The 10,818-nt window shown below is 44.2% G+C and overlaps 1 protein-coding gene across 1 annotated transcript; it reads left to right on the top strand.

Annotated features, from left to right (window-relative positions):
- Positions 1-4,794: 4,794 nt before the first annotated feature.
- On the top strand, positions 4,795-5,976 carry LOC137504783 (uncharacterized). Its single transcript, XM_068233373.1, has one exon. It carries the CDS (start codon positions 4,795-4,797, stop codon positions 5,974-5,976), a length of 1,182 nt encoding a protein of 393 aa, XP_068089474.1.
- Positions 5,977-10,818: the final 4,842 nt, after the last annotated feature.

Here is a 10,818-nt window from a genome sequence, read left to right as displayed (position 1 = left end):
ATACACCTGCTAATATAAATAAAAAAAAAAACATTTACTCACCTGCAGCAGCAGACCTCCTGTCCCAGCCTCCATCCGGCGCGCAGCTCCCATGGGTGGTTGGGTGGGTAGGTAGCCTGGTGGGTGGGTGGGTAGGTAGGTAGCCTGGTGGGTGGGTAGGTAGGTAGGTAGCCTGGTGGGTGGGTAGGTAGGTAGCCTGGTGGGTGGGTAGCCAGGTGGGTAGGTAGCCTGGTGGGTGGGTGGGTAGGTAGCCGGGTGGGTAGATGGGTAGATAGCCTGGTGGGTGGGTAGGTAGCCAGGTGGGTAGGTAGCTGGGTGGGTGGCTGGGTAGGTAGCTGGGTGGGTAGGTAGCCGGGTGGGTAGGTAGGTAGCCTGGTGGGTGGGTAGGTAGCCAGGTGGGTAGGTAGCCTGGTTGGTGGGTGGGTGGGTGGGTAGGTAGCCTGGTGGGTGGGTAGGTAGGTAGCCTGGTGGGTTGTTGGTTAGGTAGCCGGGTGGGTGGTTAGGTAGCCTGGTGGGTGGGTTGGTAACTAGCCTGGTAGGTAGGTAGCCGGGTGGGTGGGTAGGTAGCCTGGTGGGTGGGTAGGTAGGTAGCCGGGTGGGTGGTTAGGTAGCCGGGTGGGTAGGTAGGTAGCCGAGTGGGTGGGTGGCTGGGTGGGTAGGTAGCCGGGTGGGTAGGTAGCCTGGTTGGCAGGTGGGTGGGTAGTTAGCCTGGTAGGTAGGTAGCCAGGTGGGTGAGTGGGTAGGTAGGTAGCCGGGTGGGTAGGTAGGTATCCGGGTATGCACGGCGGGAGAGCTGAGCGGCAAATACAGGAAGGCTTCGGGGTTCCAGCAGGCGCTAGAGGTTCAGCCGCTTTGTCTCCGCTGTCTCCTCTTCTCTGTATATCGCTCGCTACTTCCTGGTTTAGTAGCGAGCAGTATACAGAGGAGTGGAGACAGTGGAGACCAAGCGGCTGAGCCTCTAGCGCCTGCTGGAACCCTGGAGCCTTCCTATATTTGCCGCTCAGCTCTCCCGCCGCACCTCGGGGGGGGGGGGGGGGGGGGAGGGGGGCGAGGTGAGGTGGGGAGGATAGGAGTCGGGGGCACCCAGGAAAAATAATAATAATAAAAAAATTAAAAAAAACAGCAATACTTAATGGGCCCCTGAAGCAACGGAACTTCAGGGGCCCTCATGCGGCGGCACAGCCTGCACGGCCGTATGTCCGCCGCTGGGCTTCCCACATTGTCCTTTGACTCTGTGCCACTGCCTGGAACCCTCCGGAACATCAGGACCATGTTCCCCTTCTGGCACAAAGGCAGAGGTGGGCACAGAGCCGCTCACACACGGGTGGCTCCAGCTTACTGTGCAGGCGCAGCCGTACATATGCAGGCACAGTATGACTGTGCTCACATCTGAAAAGGTGTGTGGCAATGATGTTCCAAGGGCTTGTCGGAACTCTTAAAGGAGTGTGAGGAGGCATGCTCAACAACGGGGGTCCAGAAGATGGCATGGAAGGTCTCTATAGGATCCAGAAGCTTCCCTTTTCTTAGGAAAGTATGTTTTTGTTCCCGAGGTTCGCTTTGAGTACACTTTAAACATTTATAGGAATGCTACCTTTGCACCTCCTTTTCAGTATGAGAAATCATTTGTTTAGATTTCTTTTTTATCAATCTGAGATCTTTTCATCTGATTCACTTAGTGTATTCAGATGTGGGAAGAAGTTGTTTAGTACCCAAATGAGGCCAAGATATTGCTAAACATATCATCTTCTTTACCCAGATGATAAGACATATTGCTTAAAACAGAATGGTGCTTTTTTACACCGTATTTATTATTTTTTGTACAACTGTTTTTATGAAAGAATAGCAAAAAAGAAATAGTATGGCTGATGTGTTAGTATAAATGTTTCACACCTCAAAATGCTTTGAGTAATGCTCCACCCCACAAACATGATCCATGCAGCATTTTAGGGGCCATGGGGGCTGTTGAACAGGAATCACAAGTGCAAATCATAGCAAAAACTTCGCAATACTATGATTCGCGATTCCCCCCCCCCCTTCCCCCGACCTCTGGCTGTGAAGGCGGAGGTGTCGAGAGGATGTAGAACAGCATGCAGCTCAGCAGGGCTCTTTTGCCCATATTTTATTATAACCTAGGGAAAAAGCCAGATAATGCCTTTAACCTACAAATGCCTATTGCCAGTTGTTTAGCATGGCATACATGGATCCATAGGAGTATGAGAATCAGGAATACAAGATCATTTTATATTTTGTAGGACCAAGTACAACAGACTACATACTTGACTTTCTCAGGATGAAATTCCAGAGCACAGGTTACATAGCAAAGTTTCCTTTTGCTTTTATCCCTCAGAAAGCCGGCTGCTTTCAGAAGGGTGCAGCAGCTCACTGCATGCAGTTCATGACTTGTATGACAGTATTTTTATTTTCATTTCTGAAGACAAACAGTGACCCTCTTCCTTTTTAGGTCTTAGTATCTATTATTTTGCCCACCTGTTTTTTAAACCAAGTAGACAGATCCTTACTTCAACTTTGCTTGTGCTGCACAGTTCATAGCAGGCTAGCGGGATTGGCCATGGTTGGCAGCACTTCTAATAAAAGACAAATGAGATGAACAACTCTATGCTCAAATATTTAGATATAAATGTACATACTGTATCTGAATATACTGAGCTTGTTTAAGGATATCTTTCATATATACAAAATTTTTCAGGCATGCTGAACATATGCTTTACTAAAACATATTTCTTTTGAATATGCCACCTCTCATTGTTGAAATAATTGGTAATGAATGAATCAGCCTGCATGAACTTTCTGGAACTCTTTCTTAAAGCGGTATCGTCACCATAAAAATCAAATTTCAACAGCAACTGGTCTGAGTGTATAAAGTGATAAAGATGCTAATCCTGCATTCAAAACTTGCAAAACTTCTTCTGCTGTTATGATTTGGAGTTATCACATACTTAAGGAGCACTGGCCCTTTAGTAGTCGTGCCAAAGAATTGCATGCTGGGGGTGCTTTTTATCTATAATCTATTCCTCCTCTTCCCTTTATTTTCCTGCCTGCTGCTTATTTGAAACCTGATCCCCTAATCACTTGTGTTTACAAGCAAGGCTGAGGCAACTTAGCGATTGGAGGAGACAAGAAAAAAGTAAAGGGCAGAAATGACATCTCGAGTTAGCCTTAACTGTGGGCAAAAGACATGGCCCCCACCAGGAACAGAATTCTCTTCATTTACTATATAACATTCACTGAAATCAAAACGTGGACAGTATAATACATGTGTTATGTAAGTAGAGCAAGTATTTATCTACTTATATATGTGTTTTTTTCCCTGGCATAATATGGCTGATCCTACTGCTTTAAGATGATTATCTTGCTACATGAGTATCCTTTAATTTATACCAGTTAACATGTGTCCCATCCAAACACCCTGTTAATTAATTAAATGTGTGAGCTTATCCTGCAATAGTGAATAATGGATGCAAACCCAATTTTTAATTTAACTTCTTTAAGCTGTGGTGAAGGAGCATATTTTGTTGATCTCTTGTCCTGTCTGAAGGAGCACATTTTGTTGATCTCTTGTCCCGTCTGTGTTTTCTTGCACTGAGTTTCAAGACCTTTCTCCTGTATAAACACCATGGAATTGTGGAGGGGGTGTGGTTTCCTTCATACACAGTCACAAGATGCCAATTGTTGTTGACTGAATTAGCCACTGTCAAGCTCAGTTCCTGGGTCCTCCTCTCACATAGGGCCTGATTGCTTTTTCTCCTAAGTTTTCTTGTAGGTGGAAGTCACAAAAAGCCTTCTGAGCCACCAGCATGCAGTACCCTCTCCCTTACTTTGCAGTACTTTTTCAATTAGTGCAATATTTATTCAAAATAGAAGATGACAAATTATCTCCTAGGAGAAAATCTAGCAGACATAGTGATCGGGCCTATAGTCTTGTGAAGCTATGAGCATCAGCAGAGTCATACTATATGGGTCGGAATGGTCTCTCTAGATAACTTGGACTTAGACTATGTTGGACATGTGTCTATAGTAGGGATTAGAATGTCAGCCCCTCTAAGGGACAGTCAGTGACCAGGCTATAAACTCTGCAAAGCACTGCAGAAGATGTCAGTGCTATATAAATAATAATAGCTGGGCAGTGTCAGTAACAGTATCAATTAGTATGGGCAGTTTGTCACTTCATAGTTGAGAATGTTTTGAGCTAGAATACTGTGCACATTTTTAAGTCAATTTTTGATGACAACATTTCAGCTGTGTTTGTCTACACAGACTTTTATTCTGCCTGTTAGGGTGGCCATCTTTCTGGTTTAGAATCATTCATATATATTTGTTTTACTTTTTATTTGTTGCTCTGTCAGTTTTCAGGAATGCAGCACTGATGAGCCTCTCAGACATAAACACACAACTTTCAAGCTCTTGCAGTATTGTGTCATCCAGACATTGGTAATGTGCACTACGTCAAGTTTGGGTCACAATTAGGGAGGTTATGGTTAGGCAAGGGAGGTTATGGTTAGGCATAGGTAGGTCTGGAACAGAAGAAGTCAGGATGCGGCAGAAGGGTGCTATTATCCCCTATGGTATGGTCAGCTAAACTGTGTAATGTTTATGGTCCCAAATGCAAATGCCTGGAAAATGTCCCAAATGGAAGTACCTGGAAAACACGTTCTCTGAGGTTTCTTTTTACACATTAAATGGATTTAAAGGGTAGATACACTTTTGCTAAGGAAGAAAACTCTACACCAGATCAGATTATATAAATTGCAAGGATTTTAGCAATCTAAAGTAAGTATGATTTGTCCCCACCACACTCTCCCCAGTCATCATCACCTCTCCACACTCTCCCAAGTCTTCATCACCCCTCCACACTCTCCCCAGTCTTCATCACCTCTCTACACTCTCCCCAGTCTTCATCACCCCTCTACACTCTCCCCAGTCTTCATCACCCCACCACACTCTCCCCAGTCTTCATCACCCCACCATACTCTCCCCAGTCTTCATCACCCCTCCACACTCTCCCCAGTCTTCATCACCCCTCCACACTCTCCCCAGTCTTCATCACCCCTCCACACTCTCCCCAGTCTTCATCACCCCTCCACACTCTCCCCAGTCTTCATCACCCCTCTACACTCTCCCCAGTCTTCATCACCCCTCTGCACTCTCCCCAGTCTTCATCACCCCACCACACTCTCCCCAGTCTTCATCACCCCTCCACACTCTCCCCAGTCTTCATCACCCCACCATACTCTCCCCAGTCTTCATCACCCCTCCACACTCTCCCCAGTCTTCATCACCCCTCCACACTCTCCCCAGTTTTCATCACCCCACCACACTCTCCCAAGTCTTCATCACCCCTCCACACTCTCCCCAGTCTTTATCACCCCTCTACACTCTACCCAGTCTTCATCACCCCTCTACACTCTCTCCAGTCTTCATCACCCCACCACACTCTCCCCAGTCTTCATCACCCCACCATACTCTCCCCAGTCTTCATCACCCCTCCACACTCTCCCCAGTCTTCATCACCCCTCCACACTCTCCCCAGTCTTCATCACCCCTCCACACTCTCCCCAGTCTTCATCACCCCTCTACACTCTCCCCAGTCTTCATCACCCCTCTGCGCTCTCCCCAGTCTTCATCACCCCACCGCACTCTCCCCAGTCTTCATCACCCCTCCACACTCTCCCCAGTCTTCATCACCCCACCATACTCTCCCCAGTCTTCATCACCCCTCCACACTCTCCCCAGTCTTCATCACCCCTCCACACTCTCCCCAGTCTTCATCACCCCACCACACTCTCCCAAGTCTTCATCACCCCTCCACACTCTCCCCAGTCTTCATCAGCCCCCCACACTCTCCCCAGTCTTTATCACCCCTCCACACTCTCCCCAGTTCTCAATAATGAGACCGAAGTCTCTATGATATCTGACATTTGGTTCCTCAGCACAGCCATAACTAATGACCTAAAGTGACACTGAAGTGAAAATAAACTTATGAGATAATGAATTGAGTGTGTAGTACGAATAATAAATAGAGCATTACTACAAAAGAAAAGAGCCTCATATTTTTATTTTCAGTTTTATAGCTTTATTTATAACATTTCATCATTCTGTCATATTTGCAGTTTAGAAAACACACTCTGTATTTTAAGCTGTAAAACAGAGCAGAACTAATGTCCCTTTGAACTTTCCTGCAGTAAAACCTTATCTCAAGCTGTCTCTCACTGCTTCTTGGCTGTTCAAGCTATGTAGAAAACAGGACCTAGTTGACCAAGTTGGTTGAATAGCTCAGAGAAGCTCTTTTGCATAGAAAACAACTCAAGTGTTTTAACTCTACCTGTACTGGAAAACAACACAAGACTTTTTCTTTGCTACTAATGTTCTATTTGTTATCTGTACTAAACATACAATTCATTATCTTACAACTTTACTTTTGATTCAGATTTTCTGTAAGATGTGACAGAACATCACCCAAATACAGAAGAAAGCTCAGCAGAGGTTGTTCCTCCTGTGCCAACTGAAGAAATTTGGTATGTCAACCATCTCTTACACTGCTACCATCCAGTCCATCCTTTTCTTCCCTGTCATTGTCACAGGTGCAACCACAAGGGACAAGTACAAACTCCAAAAAGTAATTAGGGCTGCGTAAAAGATCATAGAATCACCCCTGCTACCTCTAGACTTCCTACATACTGCCAGAATAAAGATGAGGGACACCAGGATTTCGCACGACCCCTTCTACCCGGACTGTCGCTTTTTTTGTGCTTCTTCCATGAGGCCACCATTACAGAACCATCCCCTCTAGAACAACCAGGAGCAGGAGCACATTCTTCACTAGGGAGTCCCCTAACTTAACTCCAGTTACTCCTGCTAGGTCCATAAGCCTGTGGTACCCTAGCCCCTAGTCAGCAACTGTTCCCTTGCTGCTCGCTCTGAACTTAAGGGCACCCTTGTGCAGTACTGTTCCACACCCTAATCATGTAGAGCTCTCAATGATTATCCCTCATATCCCAATGGATGCTTCTATGCCAGTCGTAATGTATATCTCCCATGTCTGTCAATGCAATGTCTGTCTATGTAGTACTGCCAATGTTATGTAAACCACAATTAATACCGGGTATGACAATGGTAATACTTGGTAGTAATGGTAGAATAAAGTGAATTCTGATTTGATAGAGCAAAAAGTTCTGAAATTTTACTTCCTGTTTTGTTCAGGCTCCTTGGTAAACAGTGTATTAGTAATACACACAGTGAATGAACAGTACTGGAAAGTTAAGACAACAAACACTATTCTTTTTTGGAGCAGCTTTTTTGTTTTACTAGTATTAGAAATTAGTAGCAATTGCAAGTAAAAATTTAAAGATAATTTGTAATATTAATAAAAGTAAAGAAAAAAACACCAAGGCACCATTCACTCCACCCAGGACAGTGCCAGGTCCAGGATGGCCGAATCCAATAATATACATTGTATATTATTGTATTCAGACAACTGTATATTATTTGATTCGGACATCGTGCGGGCCACATGATGTCCTAAAATCAAAAATCCTGGATGTATCCAGAAATTCATATCACATAGTCACGCATCTCCAGCTGACATGTTTCAGACCAATTGGTCCTTAATCATAGCTGAGGTAAAATGACACAGGCTGACCTTATATACCCTCCTCTTGTGGAGAGGGTGGCCCCGTCAACCATAGACACACCCTCCAACTCCACAGACAGGAAGGGATATTCACAATTGGCATAGTGAGGGATGTCAGAAATAAAGATTTAAATTCATCAATCAGGGCAGGGCAGACGTCACTCGCTTAGCTCCGGAGTGTCGCCCCTAGACGCGGCTCTAGTGATGTCATCATTGGGAGCCAGAGCCAAGCAATCGATAGGAGCAATGGGCGGAGGAGGCTTGCCTGCAGTCCCGTCCACATTGTAAACGGTTGATGGAGGGTCTGCTGAGAGACTGGGGTGACGAGAAAGCTGGCAGCCAGCAGGTAAAGACTATGCCTCCTATCAATGTTAATGTAACTGCGGACTGTCCTTCTGTTTCTGTCTATGCTGATGTCCCCTATCTATCTATAGACAGTGTGACTGGCAATGCTGTGAGACATGAGCCACAGGTAGAGACCTCCCATATACGGATGTACGCCACATACGCCACATTTGAAAGGACCAATTGGTCTGAAAAATGTCAGCTGGAGATGCGTGACTATGTGATATGAATTTCTGGATACGTCCATAATAAAGGATTTTTGATTTTAGGACATCGTGCGGGCCCTCCCTCTTTTTTCCATTAATAAAAGTTAATTAAAAATTTAGTTATCCTTGAAAATTAGGAGATTGAAAACGGAAACATTTCTAGTAAACAAATTAATTGCAGTCAATAAAAATAAAAGATCCTGATGCCCGAACCCTGCGTATCAGATTGCAGAGATAGATTAGCTGTGACACTAAAGGAAAGCATTATGATGGAGTCACAGACTCACCTGGGTTATGTTCTGCTCTCTGAATGAACTGTCATCTCTCACTCCTCTGTTTGTGTTGATGGGTCTGTCATCATCATTATTCCAGAAAAAGCCCTCCTAATGCACTGCAAATTGCTGTTGCAGCACGCAGAAGTATTAGGTGATTGCTTCTATTGATTTGGTCTTTGAGTCATGCAGTGTAACACAAGCAGAATAGGAGTACTTGCTTATAACTTGTATTAAATATAGTTGCAAGCCAAAGTATTGCATTTCTTTTCATGTGGATCTGTTTATATTGTTTTTCTATCCATCTATTTATCATTACATGCTATATGTATAGTATGATGGATCATATAATTGATGGAAAGTACAGTGGAGCAGACTGTAAGGTATAATGCATATTACAGTGTATATGGGGAAAAAACATTAGAAAATAATTCCAGTACAGCATAGACAGTATGTAGAATAGAAATAGTGAAGAAAGTACAGTGAATAGAATAGTGCTGTGTACAGAAAAGAGCAGATTGGATTCTATCACATACAGTTTGGCCTATATAGTAAAACAGCATGCAGAGGACTTGGGCCAGTCAAGGCTTGCTCCTCCCACTATATAATGCAGATTATTAATTGCATGGACATTTGCCTTGCCTTAGACTGAATATGCTTTGTTTAGTGTTAACTTTAAAGAGAGCCCAAGGTGGGCTTATAAAAAAAAAAAACTAGGCTTCCTGATCTGGGGGGCTGAGTGGATCAGGTAGCTGCCAAACAGCCATTCTCCGCTGCTCCTGTGGGCTACACTGGCCCACTTTCAGTTTCATGACCTCTGGCAGGGGGTGCGCCCAGGAAGAGGGAGCTGTCCAATGGCAGCTCTGGGAAGCCTGCAAGAATGCCCCTAGTGGGCATTTTGAGCAAGGTATTCCTCTCCCCCATGTTTACCTCTGAAATAGCGACAAATAATGCGGCTAATTTCGGGGGCCATATCGCGGCGGGGGGGGGGGGGGGGGGCAGAGAGCAGCAGTGTGGGGACACAGAGGCATGTCATGAGGCAGAGAAAATGTCTCTATGTCCCATCTGATCCCCCATGAACCGCCTCGGGTTCTCTCTCTCAGAATATGTGTCAACTACTACAAACTAATACTAACTTTCATTACAAAAATAAGAAAATTACAGTTTTGTTCCCTAAAATAAATGTTAATTGCATGTGATTACTTCCCCTTGACCAATATCCTTTTAAATAATAATTTATAAATGATTTAGTCAGTGTTTGCCCATTGGAAAATGTTTCCTTACCTTGATTTCATATCTGGAATTTATCTCAGGTGGCGACATCCTAAGTCCTGTCAGGTGCAGCTCTGCAGAATGTTTATTTCTGAGAATTCTGAAGCCAGTGAAAATAATGCCTGGTCTCCCACAATGCCCTGGGAGGAAAATTCTGAATAGCTAAACAGCCCAGGCTAAGCATCACCGGGCTTCATTCCAATATACAGCAATAGATAGATATAGGAAGTGTTCCTGATGCTGAAACCAGGAAAATCACCATAAAAGTGAGTACTCTGAATAATTTACTGCATTCTTCTACATGTCACAACAGTACCTCTTTAAAGAGGTCTAAACAAACATACTGTCATTAAGTTACATTAGTTATGTTAATTAAAATAGATAGGTAATATAATCTCTTACCCACACTGTTTTTAAAGAACAGGCAAATGTTTGTGATTTCATAAGGGCAGCCATCTTTTTGGTGGAAAGGAGGTAACAGGGAGCATGAGACACAGTTCCAACTGTCCTGTGTCCTGATCACCCCTCCCAGTTGCTAGGCAATGTGAATAACAACATAGGAAATACCATCATGCTTTGCTCAGCATCAGGGGAAAAAAGCCCGGGCAGTTTTCTTTGATGGGGCGGAGCTTAGCTAAAAATGCAGCTAAAAATGAGACTTCTATAAGAAAAACAATGTTCTGATGCTGTGAAACTGTTAAAGATACACCAAGCCTTTTCAGTGCTGCTGAGTAGATTTTTAGTCTGGAGGTTCACTTTAAGCTCATTACAAAATAGCACAACCCAATCACATGATTTAATATCAGGCTAGATTTGAAAAAAATCAAGAGGGGGAGTATTGTAAAGATCAAGTGCAAGGAAAGGGACTATATTAATAACAAACTCATGTGTAGAGTTGTTCCAATTTTTTTTTTTATTTCGCTGCACATGATTGGGCGTTTAAAGTGAACACAACTTTACCTCACAGTACATCTTTAGTAAATACCACCAAAGTGCACCAGTCGGCCAGCTAATTTTTTAGGATGTCTGATTGATCTAAATTATGCTTTCAGTTCACACTGCAATTACATTGGCC

This window comes from Hyperolius riggenbachi, chromosome 4 (genome assembly GCF_040937935.1).
Source record: "Hyperolius riggenbachi isolate aHypRig1 chromosome 4, aHypRig1.pri, whole genome shotgun sequence".
Lineage (NCBI taxonomy): Eukaryota > Metazoa > Chordata > Amphibia > Anura > Hyperoliidae > Hyperolius > Hyperolius riggenbachi.
This window is presented reverse-complemented; position numbering and strand designations above follow the sequence as displayed.

Excerpts from the sequence above, each read along its gene's own strand:
- LOC137504783 (XM_068233373.1), top strand. The coding sequence starts at position 4,795 with ATGATTTGTCCCCACCACACTCTCCCCAGTCATCATCACCTCTCCACA.